This window comes from Rhea americana, unplaced genomic scaffold (assembly GCF_003343005.1).
Source record: "Rhea americana isolate MKP2758 unplaced genomic scaffold, rheAme1 scaffold_8, whole genome shotgun sequence".
Taxonomy (NCBI): Eukaryota; Metazoa; Chordata; class Aves; order Rheiformes; family Rheidae; genus Rhea; species Rhea americana.
In genome coordinates, this window is record NW_028186978.1 from 2,223,197 (window position 1) to 2,244,500 (window position 21,304).

A 21,304-nucleotide genomic window follows, 5' to 3' on the forward strand; every position below is an offset into this window, starting at 1 on the left:
AGTCATGAGGCACAAATTACATGAATGATCATTAGATGAAATGGTTGATGCTTCCAAATAATAAATGCTCATCTTGTCCATGCTGTTTTGTGTGTGCATTTATCACATGGGTTTTCACTGAAGGTCCTGAAGGCAATTTACAAACATAAATAAGTGTTGTATCTGCTGTATGTAATAGATTATATTCCTCTCATGTAAAAGGCAGAATGCTGGCTATTGTGAAAAGAAAGAATTAGCTTAAAATGCTCTCTTACTTGGGCTGAAACTGTTTAAGAACAGCAATTTCACAGGAAGTGGTACTAACAGTGTTAAACAGCATCTTCATGCTGACAATTTTACTTTCAAACAGCTAATATTTCATCAAGAGCTCTATTACCTGTTTCTGTAAGGCAGGAATGTTGCAAAGCCATGAGAAAATTTAAAAAATACCATCCACTTCTGGTTTATGAATTTTATTTTTGTTCATACTTTTGCCTTTTAGAAGCACAATGACATGTGCTCTAAGTTATTGCTCTGCTTATTGAGTCAACAGTATACCTTCCACATAAGCAACACACATGTCCATCATTAAGATCTTGACATACTCCTTTGCATGTGTTTTAAACTACCAGAAAACCTGTTTCCAACTTTTCAGTCATAAAATGAAATACATACACTTTTGTTTAGTATAACTGATTTGTATGGTGTATGACTAAAAGAAATAGAGCTGTCCTGAAACTTAAAAGTTTAAATCTGAACACAACACACTCATATAGCTGCAAGCCATGACAAAGTTTTCCATTTCTTCAGTGCAAAGCTAGACTATTTAAAGCTACAGTAAGAMAATTGTCTAATTAATCATAAATAGCTTACAAATGTTACAGAAAGCTGAAGAACAATATTTAATTCTGATGGCACTTTTATAGCATAATAAACTTTTGCAGTACATATATGCAGTATAAAAGTAAACTTCAAAGGCACAAATCCCAGGGGATGTATGGATATGTGTTTTCCAGGGAGCACTTCAATAATTTTTTTTGCCTTCCCATTTGCTTTCTCTCAGCTGTAGAGTATTTTTGCATTAACTTACCACAAACGTGTTCATCTCCAGAGCCTCCTGCAACACTAACTCAACAATACAGTTCATGGCTACCCAGAGCAAATGGGAGGGCTCCACCAGCCTCCTTCCCCTAACTTTCTCTTTCCTAGTAATATTTTGGGATAATCTAACATGATAGTTTCTGAATTCAAATATTCATTCTGCAGTAGGAATTTTAGCAGATACCAACAGCAAATTGCTGAGCTAACTGCACATGACAGTCTGTACTTTATAATATTCAGTTGCAAACATTGAAGAAGGAAGACTGAAGATATTTTGATGCCACCTAGTTTCCCAAAAATGGGTAATAAAACATCCACAAGTTTAAACTGACTCAGGGATAACCTTTGGGTTGAGCCACACATAATCAGACTTCAGAGAGATGATGTGCAGATGAAATTCTTCAGCAGTCACAAAAGCCCTTGCAAACGTGTGCTGCCCTACATGAATACTTGGCCCAGTGGTGGTGCTTTTTTACATCATGTGCAGTCTCGCTTCCATCAATGCATCTCTGAAGATTTTAAATTAGTTCAAAACATAGCCTTCTTTTCCCTAGTATGATCACTTTGATCATGAGTAATACTGTCCTATAGTTTTCTTGTRTATATAAAACCTGCTGATTTTTGTTTTGGTCACTTCTAAGAGTCCACCCTTACGGTACTGACTTTACTTTGTTGTATTGTACTGATTCTACTTTGCTGTATTTAAAAGTGTAGCATTATTCAGGCTTGTGGTTTAGGGCAGGGGAGAGAAACAATTGATCTCACTTAACATATTTAAAAGTCTTACTAAAGTATCAAATCATCAATTTCACATTCATGTTCCATTCACCGAATCCAGCAAGCAGTTACAGGAATCCCTTTTTATAAAACTCTTTTATATTTTACAGTTAATTCCATACAATTGTATAGACTGATCTTTATTGGTTTGTACACTCTACACTGGTGTCATGTAGATGAAAAGAAGCACAGCAGCTACTAACGTCTGACTTGACATTAAAAGCAATCCTCTGTCTGGCCTATGGATTTAATTGGCTATAAATAAGCTGTGCAGGTAACTAGTGTAAAACATTTATATTCCTATAAAAAGACTACTGGCCGCAGAATACAACTGAGTAAAGGGTAAGAATTGTTTAACGAACGAATTAAGACAGTTGAGGACTGTCTTCTTATTTTGCTGAAAATGGTCAGTTCTGAAACATTAATGCAAGAAATTACACTATTTTCTCACTGCAAAAACAAGTCATTGTCTGACAGTCCACTAGCTTCCTCTTCTGCTTTGAGACTACTAGATAACCTGCTGCTGAACATGGTGAGATGGTCCCCAAGCACTGTTAATCTGTCTTGCACTGCATTTTTAGATTTTGGGGAACACTAGTTCCTAATGGCACTATAGGTGTATGAATCTGGGTCTACCCAGTATCTCATGCTTTTCAAGAAAAACATACTTTCTTGATTTAGTTTTCTTACAGTTGGTATGGAAACTGATTTCACCTCAAGATAATTAAAAAAACCAGACATGTATTGGTAAATACATGTAGAAGTCAAAATATCTAATAAAAAAAAATGCATCTCTTCAGCCCTTGGTAATTATGAGATTCTGAGAAAGTCTTCATTTTGCTGCTCAAACTCATACTCAAGACATCTAATTACCCTTGGTTGCAGTACAGGCTGCAGGTGCTCAGTTTCTCCAAAATTGTGGTGCTTTGGTCATGAGATCAACATAGATACATGCAAGCTTATCACAAACACAGATCCATAGCTGTGACAAACTATGAGGTTCTCAAGAAAGGAAACAGACTGCTTTGCATTTCCTTAGACTTTCTTAGACAAGAAGAAATCATACCACATACACGCGTGCTCCTTTCATTTGTGTCCCCTTAGTTCATTCATAGTAGCCCTGTGAATGATGCTCCATGTACAGGACCTCATTTTGCTCTGGTGACTAACAGGCCTAAAGCCAACAAAAATACACCTGTTGAACTAGTTTCTCTGTTGTTCCATGGCTCTTGGGGACTAAAGTCTGCCTGAAATCTGATCCTGATCTTTGTAGAGCCTTGTGCCAAAGCCTTAAACCATACAAGAAGCAAAGAGAAAGAGAATGGATATGTAAATTCATATTCAGCTCAAGATCCCTGGAAAGGGATCACAGATTTTGTTCAAGTAACTTAGTTTTAAGAGGTAATAATTTCAGAACTAATAAAATATGTATTTGTTCATTTTGTTAAAGCAATAGTAATGAAACATCATGTTCCAAGACACAGGAGGCAGAAAGGAATTTTTCCTCTCTCTGATTGTTTATATTCCAGAATTGCAGAGATGAATTTGGGGAAATTTCCACATTCCTTTGAAGCATCACGAATTGACTGGAATGAGACAGTGGACTTGGTGAATTAAAGGTCAGATCCATTGTGACAAATCCTACGTTCCTATGTAAAAGCGCAAGACCTCAAACAGTCACTTGTGTGGCTTGTATTTAAGGCTGGCCCTACAGATGAGGTTCAAAGAGAAAGACAGTGTCAGTTCTCTTAGAATCAGAAATGCTGATATTAAAATCAACTTTTAAAAGTGAAACAAAAAAATATTTAAAATATCAGAAAACCTTTTCAGCTCTTCCATTTTTATATTTACGGTGTGATAAATACCCACAATAAATGATAAGGGCCAGGGTTTTGTGTCTGCATTCACAAGAATTACTAATCTAATAGTCTGGTGTGAAGTCCATTAAAAGTGATACTGAATAATTAGGTCACCTTAAGTTAGGCTTAGATATTTCAGGCCTGCAAATAGTCAGTGACACACTTTCAAAACATTTTAAGGTCCAAATTACATATCTTTGTGATATTCATTTCTTGAGTAACAATGAATTTAACAAGGACTGTTACTGCTTTGTTAAAAGCAAACAGCTGGCAGTCCGCCGTCATAAAAGACACGAATAAAGTCCTAAGGTTTGATAAAATACTGGTAATTTATGATTGCTCTGTGTGACCTCTGCATCGTAGTTAGAAAATTCAGATTATTGCAAGGAGATACTTAAATGATTCTGTGTGAGATTCACACATCCTGAGATTAGTGCTGTTTCCTAAAATTGTAAATAAGCACCATTTAATGAAATTGTTTTCAAGTAATAGCTAATCTTAACATCTGTAATGCTTACAGTTTTAGTTATATTAAACATCCTATCAAGATGAGCTGCATCATTTGGTATCTGGGGAAAACATTCTAGATGCAATTGCTCTATCTATAGCTACAACGTTACAGCATGTGTTCCTCAGAGCTCTGTAAACTTTGCCAAATGAGTATGATCATGTATTACATGCACCTTATTGTTTTAGTTTTTTTTTTTTATCAAAAGAGTTGAATTAATTTTTAAAAATTATAAATAAACCTTCTATAATTATAAAAACACACTAAGCAAAAACAACATATAACCCTCCATTTGGAGCGACAAACAACTGCCATTCACATTATTGTGAGATCTGAGGTACTCATGGAAGAGGAGAAGGCACCATTGAAGTTGACTGATCCAGATGTAATGAATCACAAACATCCAGTTAACCTAAAGCCCTATTGGAAAAAAATACACATTTCAGTAAAACTTTTTTTTTCTGAACTTGTAAATTGATGTAGCTTCAAGATGGGCACACCCTCCTACTGTTTAAAAACCCTACTTCACCCTCWCCATCTCTTTAGCTCTCTCTTTGGATTTTGAAAAGTATGGAGCCAGTARGCATGCAGCTAGCTGGCTCTCCTGTGGGAAAGACAGTAAGTTTTACTTGCCATASAACTGGTCATGGTATAAAAGCAACCACCAGCAACAGAACACGTGACAGTGGTCTGAATAGGGAAGAGAGCTTCCTTTTCACCATGTGAGAAATCTCAGCCCTTTTCCATACAGAGAAAAGGAAAGGGCTACGCAATTTAAAAACAGAACTTGGACAAGCATGTTAGAGACAAAGACCTTCAGCATGTTATTTCATCTCTGCTCAGTCTCTCAAGGACTTACTGTGAAAACCATGAGTCATTATGAACTGAGCATGCCCACTTACTTGGGCTTCCGGTCCTTAATGGTGAAGAACTGCRGCTTCGAGTTAACTGCAAGACGAACAGAAATGGGAATTTAGTTTCACTGAAGAACTGCACTCAAAAAAGGCACCATGGGCAAATCAATATTCAGAAAATTTGCACGTTACTGKATCAGTGAAACTCCACTGTTAGAAAGTCAAATTCAAAAAGTTTTGTTCACCTCTTTTACACCCTGTGTTTTACCAAGAGCATCTCACATTTTCAATAATATTCACATTTTAAATTGAGGTTACTTATTTCAAATTAATAATATGAGTAAACAATCAGAAAAATATATCAGAAAAATTGCTGAGAGAATTTAAAATACTGTGTAGCTATATGCAGAACTCTGCTGAGGTTTCACATTTTATCTTACTTGTATCACTTTAGTTCTTCCTCTCCTGCCCACCCCACACTGATTTCCTGTTCCTTTGAGGCAGCGCAGAGTAAACTTAGATTACTAATTCAAGGAGGCAAGGCCCATGTGCTATTTATATGTACTGCAAGATGCCTAAAACACTTCCAGATGGTTCAATTCATTATTTAGAAGAGTATTGAAGCCACAGGGAGTAGGCAGCTATACAGAAAGACAGAGTAGACTTCAAATGGGAAAGTATTGTGAGATCCACAATTAACTGGCACTTCTGTGAGTTTAATGATGATCTGTTTCTCATACAATTTCTCTACTGACAATTACACAATGCAATCTGCCAGGTCAGCTTCACCTCATTCCAAATAAAGCCATCTATTTCCAATATTAAAATACGCAGGTATTTGTAGCAGGTCAGTATTATTAAAGGATTGCCCATGTTCTGAGTTTAAAATTCTAGATGCTGTTTATACTACCRGCTTTCAGCTGGGGCTTACACAATGAGATCGAAGAGGACTCGTGCTACGGCTGCGGCTGTGGCTTCTGCTTCGACTTCTGCTTCTGTGAGACCACTACGAGAGAAAAGATTAGCAAACCTCTTTTGAGAGAGACTATTAAAGACAGACTCTGTAAGCAGCCTTGCTGTGCTGGAGACAAGGCTTGAAGACAAAAAGGGTTGACTTTCTGCCTAATAAAGGCTCTGCCAACAATCACACATCTTTACTGCATGATGAAGACAGGAAGGCAAATGGGACTATACATCTGTGTAAAACTAAATGCAGGATAAGGATCTGAAATCTGATGTTTGATATGCACAACTCCAGCCAGACTGGGAGCAATCACGAATGTATCATTTTAAATTTGTAAATAGAAAGTTTAAATCTGATGACTTCGCTTAACACATTCCTTAACAGAAGTACCTACCAGAGCTCCTCTTTTTGTAACTGCCTCTCCCTTCACAATTACAACATCATTTTCAATCAGAGCAGGCCACACATGATAGGCCACCAAGGGAGCTGTGAAATCAGAGTCAAAGCTACGACGGTACCTGTTCAAAGACATGACATGTCCACAAGTAAATGCCAAAAGATAAACACAATGCTTCAAGTCACCAAGGCTGCCAAAAGCAGAATATTAGTTACAGCTCACATACAGCTTTCTTGACAATATTTCCATATCACTAAAATAAGTTTTCTTTAAGAATGCATATCAAAGGAACACATTGTTAAGACAAACTCTTAGCACAGCATACTGTCCACTTATACTCAGAGACACCTTGATATAACCATCTCACGCTTCAGATGACTACTAGGCTATGATCCTGTATAGCCTACATACAAGTCAGGATCCTTGGGTCTACTGAGACCAAAACTCCTTATCAGTGTTTTAGCAATCATAGTCTTCCTATCTTCATGAAATATCTTGCCAAAACAAGATCACTATAAAGGATATTACAGAAACATTCAATTTTGACTATGAAGTTGCATCCTGGTATCTTATGATCCATGAGACAGTTGTATTAGCAAGCTTCTGAGATACAGGTAATAAAATAGTGACTTTTAAGCTGAGAAAAAAATATTCTAAAGAACTTTATTAATATAGCAGATATATATTACCTTCCTAAGTCTGCAAAATTGGCTGAATATTACATGTCTGGTTTTACAGATACCTGGTATTCAAAATAAATACCAAATAACTGATATAAAAAAATGTATAGATTATAAAACAATCTTGTAAACAAATAGCCATATAACTCTGCATGGAGGAAGACAGAAGATGCAGTAACGTTTGGTCAGCCCTTTTATAGAATGGTGCCCCATATAGTCAACAGCCATTTAAATTTCTACAGATTTTGCTCCATATTCCTGTAGCACATATAGCACACATATTTATACCACACATATACATATCTATGAAACATATAAACATATATTTCCCACAGCAATACGTACATACATTTTTTGAAGGTCACACACATCAAGTAGACCAAGTATCCTAAGGTCATACTGCAGCATTTCTGCCTTTTTAATTCAGCCAATAGCTTTGGATGTCAAATAGCTAACTGTCCAGTACTAGGACAGGACCATTAACTAGTCATGTATGACTCTGCACTCTCCTGTTGAAGGACTACTTCTGCCTTTCTATTTCTCTCCTTGCTGTCTCAAGCTCTTCCTTCATCTGGTTCATTTTATTTTAAATTATTATTATAAACCTCTTTATTGCTGTGGCTTTTCCTACTTTTGAGAGCAAGTTTCTTTGGAGCTATCACTCCCATTAGCTTTCCTGAAGATTTGTGAAGTACCCTGCAGTTCTCTACCAGCTCACACAGCAGCCAGCCCTGAGCCTAGAAAAATAGAACTATGCTATGGCGTGCATTTTTTCTTATTAAAAAAAATCCATTTCTAAGAGGCATTCTGCATTTTGCTCAACTCCAAATCAGAAGAGACAGTGGTGTATTAAGATCCATATGTCGTACGGCAGTCACAGCCTGAAGGTCAGAGCACACATGTTGAGGATCCTAATATCAGGCACCAACTGCCAGATCTCCATAAACATGACTTCTATCAAATGGGCAAGAACACAGTAACAAAGATGAAGGCATTTTATAAACACTGGAGGCAGAGAGACTAAGCAGAGAAAGGAAAAACGATGTTATTTTACCTATTAAAGGATAAATTAAATATGTAGAAGAGCCTGATTTATACAGAAAATTGCTCCCCTGCTGATTAAAAAAAAAAAAAAGCTACTAACACTGGACTACATCCTGGCAATTATACAGTATCATAAACCTTAAAGACATACTGAATTCATTACAGACCAGGAATTTTTGCCCTACATTAAAGTTTACCATCAATCTTAAACCTTTACAGTAATTAGGAAAGAAGTGGGCTATGCAACTTGATGGATTTTTTCCATCTCTGATTTTTTACAATAAGAGTCCACAGAAAGGAATTCTTACTTGGTCTCATTGAAAAGTTCTCCATCTGTACCAAAAGCAATATCAAGAGGAGGAATCAGCGTCTGCATTGAAAACGCCACACGGCACAACTCTCGAATCAAACTGCTGATCACAATGAAATCAATTTCTGGTGGGAATGAAATCTTTGGGTTGATGTTCATGGAACRAATTACTTCCTGAAAATAAATACAATATGTGAGAAATTTGAGCTCACTAACACTTTTACTCATGCGCAAGTATTGAAATTCCTCCAAATTATGCCTCTCAGCTTTCTACATTTAAAAAAATCATTATAATAAAAGGCTTCCAGAAACATTGTAGTTAGGCTATTTCAGAAAATATTAGCTCCAGAGGGAACATGGTGTTATGTTCAGAAGTGAAGCATCAGCCATGTCACTGGCATCACTCTTAGGAGGAGAATGCAATTTTTCAGTAGAGTACAGATTTAAGAAAAATAATACAATTTAGCATAAATTTTTTTGCTTAACTATAGTTAGCCTGTATCTTGCCAACAGAGTCAGAGCAGAGAGACACATCATTGTCACAGACAAATAAAACACAGTAACTAGGCCATACTGCAATATTATTTTGGAAAACAACTGCCACAGGACAAAAACCCATGTGATAAACTTCTCTTCCCGCTTCAGGTCACAGAGAATTTCTAGTTCATACACTCTGAATTCATTAGATGTTGAAATAGATCAACACATCACTCCCCCACAGCCCTTGACTTACATTGACGCTGGCTTGAACATCATACAGATCCTCATGGCGAACTATATAATCCAGGACAGTGTCTTCAAGTGACTCAGGCCCTGAGTGACCTAGAGACAGAGTTTTTCTTACACGCATTTTGAAATGCCTGTAGGCCATCTTTGCTGCATGAAAAGATTCCTGCAAATAAAAAAAAAAAATCAGTTAAATCCAGAAGACTGAGATTAGATTTCTATCAAAGATCTGAAAGGATGAATGTAACTCCGTGTAATTGTTGTAAGGAAGAAGACAGAATACTGCTGTAGAATAGAAAGTTAAAAATAGAGAGGATTTCTCAGATTAAGCCAAATGTGATTTATTTTAAGACAGAATTAAAATGCTTCCCACCTAACCTTCTGTTTTTCTGTAAGATACCATCACACACACAGAGAAGCAACAGAACCACATTCAAAGACACCAAGGAAAGAGTTTAATAACGAGTATTTTATGTCACAGCCTAACTTATCTGACAGTAGTACCTCTTTTCTGTTGGCAAGAAAATTGTACTTAGAGGATGTAAATTGACTGACAATTGTGGAAATGCTGTGACTGGGATCACATACACTAAGAGATATGCTGCCTCTCTGACACAGGTACGTACTACATCAATTTTACAGGAAAAATTAAGCACAGAAAAATGAAAACAATTTTTGCAGACTGAGCTTATGGTAAATGTGAGGTATCTAGGTATTTTCAAGGTACCCAAGAAAACTGGAAAACATATCTACAGGTAATGGTGAAGCATGATATTGAAAGACTTTTACGACTTTTATCTTTCTAAAATACAATCTTTCCAAAAGCATTTAAGTGAAGCAGTGTTGTCTAGTGCAGAAACCATCTACCTTTTAAGGCCATTCAAAATCTTCCTATGTGCCCCTGTTAGCACCAGTACTGCAGATTAGTGACCTTGTTCTAGTGTTTGGACAAGAGTATCATGCTTCAGAAAAAAATGTGAAAAGGACATTAAACTGAGAGTCTAGTCTAATTTTCATACCACAGCTGCAATGTATATTATCCTCTGCACCATCTCCATATCGCTGATGTATGTCCTCAGAAGGGTCTCTGCATCCAAGCGTTCTTGAGCATAAATGTCACCGAAGCGAGCCACCAGGTAGGCATGACGCGAAGCATTTGTAAGCCTGGCTCGGCCAGGTGAGCAGCTCCTCAGGGGAAGTGGACTAGGTGATCTACTCTGACTGTGTCGTGGGGAAGGAGAGCGGCTCCGTGCAAGTCTACAAGAGACATGCAAAGAAGCATGAAGTCACTTCGCTATCCTCAGATGCCTTGGCCTGTTGCACAGAGTTTTGTGCCAACTTTATTATCACCAGAGTTGGCTGAGATATTGAGTCAATCTAATTAAAGAAGTAAAGTTGCAGCCACAATAGTGGTTAGCTTATTATGAAAGCATTTGTGTCATTACATTTTATGGACTAAATGCTGAAGCATAAAATTAAAATAATTTGTGCAGCTAAGCACTGTGTTTCAGTGAAGCATACTTTTAACTAGTAAAACTTTAGAGATTTGTTCCTCCTCCAGTACCAGTGCAGAGTTTTAAAGTCAAACAAATCAGAATGTAAAAACAAGTTCTGCCCTGTAACAGTACAATGTTCAAAGGGAGCTTATAAACAAAAACTAACCATCTGGTTTTATTCTGTATTATTGCTCTCTGTGTATTTTGTAAAGCTGTTCTCTTTGCTATTTTGCCAGAAACTCAACATAACAGCCTAACATGGTGACATGAACACATTTGGGCACTATATTAAAGAGTTTATGTTCCTTAATAAATAACAAAGTGCAAATGCTTAGTTTTGTTTACCCTTCAACTTAAAATGAGGAGGGAGTTCACGCTGCCTAACTTCAGTTATTTCTTCGATTCAGTAACTTCTCTGATTTACACCCCTACCTGCTTTGCAGAACAGATTTTTGAGCATCCAGGATAGAAATCTCATCCCTCAGTATTTGAATCTGTTGCTCATAGTCATTCAGACGATTTAAATTCCTCAGAGCATTCTCCTCCTGAGCATGGGAAGCCTTCAGACTTAACCACACAGAATAAAGTTAGTCACAAGGTGTCTTTCTACCAATGCAAACCATCTATCAAGTTAATCCTTATCACCAAAAAAAAGCAACAGAAGAAATATTGAGCAAGTCAGACTCCTTATGCTGAAATGTAGGGAAATCTTTCATTATTCATCCGAAGTTCTATAGTAATTCACAAACTTAAGAAAATTTACCATTAAAAATGCATATTTTTTTCCTTCTAAGAAAAATAAAAGGAAAAAACAATTTTGAGACAGAAACACTTACAAATTACTGTCTGATTAAATGTCTTACACCAAACAGTTCCTTAGGAGAAAATACAACAGCTTTCAGAATGAGCATCAACTACCTGCTTAATGCTGCTTGGAAAAATAACCCAACTACTATCTCCAGTTTAAAATAATTTGCTAGGAATAAAGCCCCTCACAGTTCCCCCATTCCTCAGACTAGACCTGACTTGTTCAGTCAGATTACACTGAAATTCAAGGCAAGCACAACTCCACCTACATCATTCTCACCAGATGCCTATTTAATCTATTCTTAAGAGCCTCCTGTGACAGAGACACTCGAGTCTCCTCACATAACTGATTCAAGCTACCACACTGGCTGGCATTAATGCAATCATGTTTATCAAAATGTCTTTCTGCCAATCTGTATATGAGGTCCTCCTTACTGAAGTCCAAGAAAAAAAAAGTTCTCATGACATAACTTTCTTCAAAGTGAGTTGTCCAGCTTTGCTTAGTTTGACCACTTTTAGGAAGAGTCTAAACACTCTAGAAGTAAACTTCCATTTATAAGAGTACTAATAAGATGAACCGTTTCTTTAGGTGACTTATAAGAATATTTTTTTTTTCTGTATTTAGTACGCTATTTTTCATCATTTTCCTCTTAAAAATTTCCCATTACTGTTTAAATGTTGATCAGTGTTCATTAAAATATTCTATATTGATGTACAACCCAGAGGGGGCACTCCATAATTCTGCAGCAAATAGCTAAATCCTCTTACAATGAATACCTTAATATAATGAAAACTTGTGCTGCTTATGGGAGTTAATTATACTGAGGCTAGACTACTTTAGCTCTAGCAGCCCAGGAGACTGAGATGGCTTGCAAAACATTGGTTGAAGTGTGCAAGACAGACTATAGACATGAGGAACATCATCAGCTATTCTAAAAATCTCAGGAACCAAGCTGACAGACAAAAATGCAAAGGATATTCCTGGCAAATTGTTCTTTAGGCAAAAATATCCCRCCTGAAGTGTGACAGAGATCAGTCCTGACCTCAACTTCTCTATTTTTAGAAAGGCTCTGGTTTCAACAGGTAGGAAAAGACAAGGCAAATCTGATCCTACTCAGCTAAAAGGCTTCAATCTTAGGTAAAAAGATTCACAGAACAGGAACAATAGCACCTTCGCTTCAATCAAAAGTAAAAGACTCAAATAGAAGGTACAAAGGTATCATGCCAACTAAACTGAGGGTGAACATGAAACATATGTATGTGGGGGTTACAGAATTCCTGCATTCATGGGAAGACAGGAATGTTTTCTTCTTTGTCTTTAGTACACATATGGTAGCATAAATTTCTGCACCACTTGCCTGAGACCTATGTATGGGAAACATGAGAGGCTATTCCCAACTAACTGTTCTTAACTGGAAGACAAAAGTCAGGTTATTTATATAAGAACCAAGGAGTTGCATGAGGTACTTTTATCCCAACAAATTGAAGGAGCCCATCTTACATAGACATGCATTTAGGATCTAGGAATCCATCTAAAAAGCTAAAGTTCAAAGTGATCAGTACTATCCTAGAAGCGACAATAAACATCCAACAAGTGATATTTAACTTGGTAGAGGTAGCTGAAGCTCTAATGGCTTGTGCAGGTTTTGTTTGCTCATTTTTATCAGGAGTAGTCCATCCACTTAATTGCCCTGAAAGAAAACAAACTCATGGACAGTCACAGCCTTTCCTATAGTGTAAGTAGGAAAGTTCGGTGTCCTTCATTTTCAAGAAGCACAGCAGCTTTATTTAACTAAAAAGCTGCATTTTAAAAAAATAAAATAAAAAAACAAGCCTGACTATATTTCTTTTGTTGAAACGTCAGTTATCACAAGAATCTACATGCTATTGGAAGGAATTCTGGCTACCTTCATACTCTTTTTCTGACAAAATAATAAAAAGACGACCTGGGCTACATTTTGTAACAGTGAAGAATTAGTACTGCCTCTTGAATATTTCTAGGTCCATTCACAAAGAATTATTTTTAAGGACCGTTGTATTGAAATGGAAAGGAAGGTCCCTCAGCTGCACTATTATACTGATCCAGATTAACTTCTCAGATGAGATCAATACACTTAGAAGCTCAAAAGAACATTTGCAAAGAGACATCAACATTACCAATAATCATGACCACTTCTCTACAGACAGGTAAAAGGATTTGACAAAACTAGCATAAAACAAACAGCTTCATAAAGAACTTCATCTTAGAGTGCTTGAACTGTCTTTTATTCAACAGCAGCTACTTTCAAGAGCATCATAGCAAATTACAAACAAAATGGTTTCCAGAATATGTTTCTCTCTTATTTAACATCATCTACAGGACTTAAATGCTCTCAAGTTGCTAATTTCGGATTACTCATCCTCTACCATAAAAGAAAAAAAAGATACTACAGGTTCAGCCAGGATAGGGGTTCTTCTCACCTTGAATCTATTTATGTTAGAAACAAAGCTACAAGGATGTTAGAGTTGCACCTATTTTTTTTTATAGCATGGGACATTTACAAATAAACAGAATCCCCCTCAGGGAAATGACAGACTGTGCTGCTGCATGTTCACTTATTGCCACAAAAACCCCAAGATTAGATTTTTCTTACGCTGCTTTTAGCTGAACAATTTCATYTTCTGCTGCTAAAAGAGTAGTGGCAGATTTTGCCTTCGTGTCTTCAAGAGCCAACTGGGTTTCAGTCAGACTACAAGAAAAATTAATAACCTTCATTACAAAGATACATATGCCACCACAGAATTGAATACAACAAGCTGACCTGTTTCAGCAGACCATCTCCTTGATGATTTAACATGAAAACAATCACAGTGGGCTTTGTGCAGGCTATCAGCACACAAATAGTTTACAAAAGTCATATCTGACTAAGGAGTAACAAAATTATTTTCCTATAATCCAGTATTTCCATTATTCTTCATGAAGGCTCAGTTCCAGTTTCTCCGTGTGTTTCAACCATTTATGGCAGTCAGATTGACTTCACTGCCCATAAATTGGGTATCACCTTGGAACACTAATTCTCTTTCTTCTATACCTGCACATTTGCCTGTCAATAACTGCATGACCATATCCCTATACTTCATCATCTTGAAGGATTATTTCTGAAATTTTCACACTTGAAATACCTCTTCCCAACTCTCTTCTTTCCAGAATCCTATGTTTGTAAATGACAACCAGCTCCCTGCCCTCTCTGGCCTGACTGCACAAAGAAACGCAGTCCACACCAGAACAGTGTAAACTCTTTTCCACTGATTTTCCACTACTTAATAGGAACTAATCCCAAACTGTCTTTTCTTATACTGCAACTTGTCACACACTCACTCCAATCTTTAATAGCAACTAAGTTTCCTTGTACTTCTTATCTTGACCATCCAACATTCAACCTTTCTCCAGCTCATCAAATCATCTTCTTCAATCCATACAGGTGCAGAGGATGAAATGTCTGACCCTTAAACCAACCTTCATATATATCTGACTCTTCACCACAGTTAGAAAAGTCAACAGAAAAAAATTCCTTTGCTTATTAGAGCTTCCAAGCTGAAATTAATTTTCCAAAATTACCTAGTTCTGGTAAAACACTTGAAACACAAAGAACAAACATCTCTCCTACTAAATGCTCTCAACTGTCCAGTCCTTCTCTGTCCYGTATTGTCACTTTCAATATGTAATGTATACAGAGAGATTGCAAGATCTTTTGTGCTTTTATTTGCTTTCCAAGGGCGTGCATTGATCTTTAACTCAGAGTTGACTGGGAGACTTCTTGGACAGTCAAAAGTTCGAATGGCTGTATTCATCCAAGATGAGATATAATTGATACTCATAGGAAAGCAGGAGACTCTTACAAAAATAGGAAGCAGGATGAAATTTTCTTTCTATTGAAACTATTTGCTCATATCTTGCTAATACAGCCTGAGAACTTAATGTTTTCCTGGAATCACTTATTAAAAACAATGATTTATATTACTTTTTGTATTGACTAAAAGACTGTGAACATTCGTTGTTGTCATAGTAACAGAATGGATCAGAAAATGTCTATCACTTGGAGCTACCTCTGATATGTCCTTGAAAGTGGCAGTAACTGCACTGATTTGTTTCTGAAGCTGTTAAGTCATTCTGGGACTACAACGTTCCACAAAAGATGTTTATACAATTTTACGAAAACTGTGCTAGTCATATATTTGAAAACGTCTTTCTTCCTCCATCTTGCCACCACAGGTTTCAATATTCTCAGATGTTCACATACTAATTACATACCACAGCTAATTATACTGCTGTAGGTCCTTCAATAAAGGCTAGTCCAGAGCTACTCAACTGATTTTTATCAAGGTCTGCTCAGCATGCAAGTCTATCAGCTGCAGTTCCAATGGATGGTGATGCACTGTACAAAACCCTCTTGCCTGCTATACTGACATGTTTTTACAGTTCTGCAAGGCAAAACCTACAGAGTCAACTTGTGAATGCAGGTATGACTGTATCTTTTGTACCCAACTCGGGACACAGCTGGCTTGGGATATGCAGATCAGCATTTTCAAAATTTAGACAATCCAGAATCTAAATATACTCTGAGGGTCTGATTTTATGCCAGAAATGAAAAATTTTACAAATCTCTATTTGTACTCAGACTGAAGGGAAAAAAATATATCTTGTTATTGAAAAGGGAAAAAAAAAACAAGAATCACAGTTAGCTCTCCTACTCTTGTTGCACATGGCTGAGCTGTAGACGAGTAGAAGTCAGTTCTTTTTGCAGCTCTTGTAGTTCAAGAGTTTGACTGTTGGCAAACTTTCTCAGCTGCCTCTCTTTCTCCACTGAATCCTACAACAAAACATAAAATCACACTGCTTGGATGCTCTACCTTACAGAATCCTTCAACAGTGTAGTATAGTATTATAGACACGGGTATTTCTAAACATTTCGGTAAAGAATGTTTCTAAAGTAGCTGGAAACAAAAGCAATTGTATACCTTCTAAATATACTAGCAATACTTTCTAGGCACAAAAATAGCAAAGAAATTCAATTCCATTAGGAAAAATATTAATTTCACATACACTTCATGATAGAGAATATAGAAGGTCTGTCATGTGTATTTACCATCCGTGTATCAGCCTGACAAAGTGTTCTTACAGATGTGTTATATAGTTGTTTTTTAATCAAGTCTTCTGACTGACTATGCCACCAATTAAGTAAAGCTGTTGTGAATTCATGCATGCAAAATTACAAGAAAAGTTATTAGAATCAATCAAGAAACTGTTGTAATTCAAGAAGGCACACTACTACACAGGCAACTATAACAACCCATGGATTTGCCTGGTACTACCATAAATAAATGGGCAGTGGGTTTTCCTTTAAATTTTGAATATCATCTGCAATGACAAATCCATGATTGGTGTACAGATTGTCATTTAATAACATTATAATTTTACATTTATTTTTTGTCAGAAAACTTAAAGCAAGTAATCTTACTCCTGCAGCACACTGGAATCTGAACCCCATTGGATATCACTTTTCATTTATCTTTACTGCAATTGTGAACAGTTTTGATAAAGGAGGTTTACAAATGAGAAGTCAGAGAGCAGGGAAACCTTACTGCCAGATCACAAGATCTTCAGCATTTTCAGCCAGTCTGCATTAGGTAACACATTCTCTTTCAAAAAACACAAGCATAGAGCCACAGTGGATCTGTCTTTCCTGCCAAACTGTTATTATTACAATTCTCACAGTAAATATCACTCAGAGGGGAAAAAAAAGGTACATATTAACTCCAAACTTTAGGTCAGGAATGTGGTGACTGGCATGAGCAGAACTTTTCTTCTTCTGGACATTATTATAATGCTCAGATACTAAGCAAACATTATTCTTCAAAAAAGAAAAAGAGCTTACAGTTAAAAGCATGGAGTTTGATATATACCTTCAGCTTATAAATGTATTTTCACACAGTGCTGGGTTTTTATGAATAGAGGTATGGTACAAATACTTCTATGATATCTTTGTCAATCAAAGATAGTAAACCAGCATAATTCTTTATCTAGGTAAGGAAAGCCATCCAAGAACATAGCTTCTCTTACAAAGCAGATTACTCCATACTGTCATTCATTTTTGCAACACAGCAGAAGCTCTATAAAGTCAATAACCTCTTTAATTTCTCTTTCAAGGGAATGGAAACTGAAAGGGAGAAATAATATAGCTGTCTCCATGAGCAGCCAAGGACATAATTATAATTTATTATGCAGTATCAAGGAGGGAAGTTACTAACAGAAAGTAATAAGCCTGTCCTGCAGATATAAATCTGTACCACTTATTCTCTTAAAATACATTTTCCTACATACCTGACTGAGAGAGAGATTAGTTTCAAAGGGCTTTCCTGAAGTCGTACTGGAAAAACAAGTCCCTAGCCATGGCAGAAGACGAGATTTTATAGTTTCCACACCTGCATAATGTCCACCTAAGAAAACACGTATATTGAGAATTTGTGAGAACGCCTAAAGTAAGAGCCAGTGTTTAAAAAGACAACAAGTGTGAAATGTGTGAGTAAGACAACAAAGCACTGATCTACCTTCTYGAGCTGTTTCACTGAGGATTGTGAAGAGCTGCCCTTGAATCGCGGAGTTCATTTCTATTATTTCGCAACATCGGTTCAGATTCTGATCACAGGAATTAATCTGTAAATTAGAAGTATTAAAACATCTGCCTGCTCGTTTTTACTTAAAATGAGTCCTGTTATGATCATAACATAAAAGGCTTTCTTCTAAATACATCTTCAAACATCTTGTTACTGCCTCCTTTACCATAGCTAGAATATTTATCTTCAAAAGGTTCATGTTGTTAACAAAGAGACTAGACATAAGGACTCTATCACCCACTTAAGTCATGGAGAACAAAACTTACTCCTTTCTCCATTCATAAAGAGGATATCACCACAAGAATGACTCAAAGAAGGATCATAAAAATGTCCTTAGCACCAAATATTTAATACAGTAAGATAAGGGATTGTTGGATGAAAAATCATATATTAGTACAAAATAGGATTTTACATATTAGCTGAAATAAAACATTTAAAGTTATTATCTTGCTTTGTCAATAGCCACATGAAACTTCCATGCAATTTTAGCTGATTTTTAAGAGTTACCAAATGAAACAAACACTACTGAAGAGCAGGCAAAATCCCTCATTATGCCTAGGAAACAACAGAAGAGCAAAATTACATCACTTTCAGCAAATACAACTCTGAAAATGATTAATGGAATTAAAATCTGTCCAGGATGCTACTGCACCTGCCATGAAAACACATCCTTTGTACCTGCTTCTTCAGTCTTTACCTATAACCTGCATATCATCTTCAACATCTCCTTGTAGGTCTTCAGGCTTCAATGATTCCATATGGCTTTTACAGGCTATCAAAGCAGCTAAAAATTCTTATCCATGCCTCAGTAACCTTGCATTTTGATTACTGCAACATGCTTTTCTCTGGCCTCAAGGAGAACCATCTCACCCTGCTAACGTCCACCAGAAAGAGCATTTTTCCAGCACATTACACTGCTGCAACACCCCACGGTGTTCCCATCTGTCAGGTCGTCCTTCTCTATAATAGCAGATTGAAGCTGATCGTCTTCATTTCCCAAGACCTCAAAGACTATCCTTACTTCATTTGTTATGCAGAGCTCAGCTGTCATTCTTGATCATCCCCTGATGTCTACCTTCACCATCCATTTGCAAAATTTTCAAGTGAGTCGCTTTGTTCTTTCTCTGCTGTTGTCCTGCACTCTTTATCAGCTGCCTTCAAACTCCTTCTTAAAATTCTGCCTTGCCATGAATCCTACAGAAAGTTTGACTGTCTGTTAAGACACTACAGCTTCTAGATACAATGAAAAAAAAAAAAAAAAAAAAAAAAAAGACTTCTCTTGAAAAAGCTGCATCTCTACTCAGCATCATTACTCCTCTACTACAGCACATGGCAGAGGCTACAGGTTTATGACCAAAACAACTAGCAGTGTCCTGAAGTGATACATACCTAAACTGCCAGGGTTGCAAATTCCATGTTAGGGGACACAGGAGTGAACACCTTGTGAATGAAGTTTCTAAGCAGAAGCTTTCAATATGATTTTCAAATATCAGTTCTCTTCATCCCCTTATCTTTCCTTTAATTTTACCCCTTCTCTCTGCTTCCCCTGTTCTATCTCCTCAACCTGTTCTCTCTCCCTCCTCACAAAGCCACTATGCTGCAATCATCTTGTAATCCTCTGTGCATTCTGCTACATCCATCTCCAGCCTTTTCCTTTTCCCTACCTGAAATTCTCTGCTTGTAACTACTTCCCTTTTTCTGAAGGCTTTCTATAACTGTGCTCTCTTGCAGTAGTTTTTCTTGTCTATAACAGGTTTCTTTCAGAGAAGGATTGAAAAGCTAGATAAGAGTGAGAGGAATGTGAGAATAGTATTAACTTCCTTTTCCTCATACTGTATTCTCCAGGCCATACACTATTTTTTCTGAATGTGCCTCACCTTCATCTTTCCATCTACTGTTATTTTTCCTGAGGCATCCCACCATCTATCCCAAAAAAACTATTTTTTCTTCCTCTCTAATTCTCAGTTATTACAGCTCACCTACCACTTAGCTTCCCATCTTTACCTTCAGTGAACCTTGTCATAGGAAAAAAAAAAGCTGACATTGTGAATGCTGACCAGCAGCAGATAATTGGGTGTATGTGTGTGTGTGAATGTCCAAAATTGAKCTTTTGAACTCTCAATCAGAAGTCTCCTACTTGCTAGCTACAACCAGTAGCTAGTAAGTATGGGCTGGTTGTAAATTTTGAACTATGCAGAAGCAGCATGTCCCGAGTCCTGMAATTTATAAAGAGGCATGAGACAGAAACAACCAATTAGGAAGGCTAATCACACATTGTACTTCTGTGCATAGGCTATTTAGATTGGGAAAAMCAGAAACTTGTGGTTCCAGAAAGAGCTGGTGCCAAAAAGAATGTTTCTGAAAAGAACCAGCAGTCTCAGAAAGAAGAAAGTGAAAATTCTGGCWGGAGGAAAGATTCTGGAAGTGGAGGAAGGTCCTGAAGATCAGCAAAATGTATGGAGACGAATGGTGGGAAATGCCCAGGGACGTCGGCAGGTAACATCCAAGACTGGTAATCCAAACAGGTGCACAGCAGGAACACGCAGGACTTCCTGCCCATCTCCCCAGATCGGRGGGTCCCTGCCCAGAGCAGTGACCGATCGGCCAGGAAGTTGAGACCAAGTGAAGGTGACACGTGGGAGAGAGGAAGGGAGGTTCCTAAATAAACCCCAGTACCCACATCCACTGTGGTYGCCCTACACCTGCCTTCCACATCCACGGACAGGGCATGATTTTGTTCCTATGTCCTGCAGCGTGCACCATTTTCTCGCTCCATAGCGGAAAGACCCTGTCCCTAGGGCAGCAAACAGGCAGAGACGTGGCGAAGGGGCTCGGCAGCCCGCAGACCCCTGCTCCATCCCTCTTCAGCCTGTCCTCGCACCCGTTGGCAGCAGGGGCGGCATGTTAATGTTCAGCTACTTTTCAGCATCAAAAGCTGCGGCCTGACCAACGTTTCCACATACTTGAAGCTAAAAAACAGAGCAAATAAACCAAAGCCGAAGCGGCCGTTGCGCCACACACACACCCCCGCCCCGCCGGCGGCGCGGTGCCGGCGCGGTGGCGCCCAGGCGCCCGCAGGCCCCGGCCGTTGGCGTCCGTTGCTCCGCCCGTCACCGCGGCAACCGCAGCGCGGCCCGGGCGCCATGGC

At 37.7% G+C, this 21,304-nt stretch overlaps 1 protein-coding gene across 1 annotated transcript; it reads right to left on the reverse strand.

Annotated features, from left to right (window-relative positions):
* Positions 1-436: 436 nt before the first annotated feature.
* On the reverse strand, positions 437-18,192 carry SPATA18 (spermatogenesis associated 18). Its single transcript, XM_085322746.1, has 12 exons — positions 18,091-18,192; positions 17,864-17,979; positions 16,234-16,352; positions 14,136-14,231; positions 11,128-11,262; positions 10,219-10,456; positions 9,207-9,365; positions 8,472-8,647; positions 6,437-6,560; positions 6,010-6,084; positions 5,127-5,172; positions 437-4,644 (listed from the first exon to the last, which is right to left on the reverse strand). The coding sequence occupies exons 1-12, from the start codon at positions 18,146-18,148 to the stop codon at positions 4,637-4,639; spliced, it is 1,350 nt and encodes a 449-aa protein (XP_085178872.1). The 5' UTR covers positions 18,149-18,192; the 3' UTR covers positions 437-4,636.
* Positions 18,193-21,304: the final 3,112 nt, after the last annotated feature.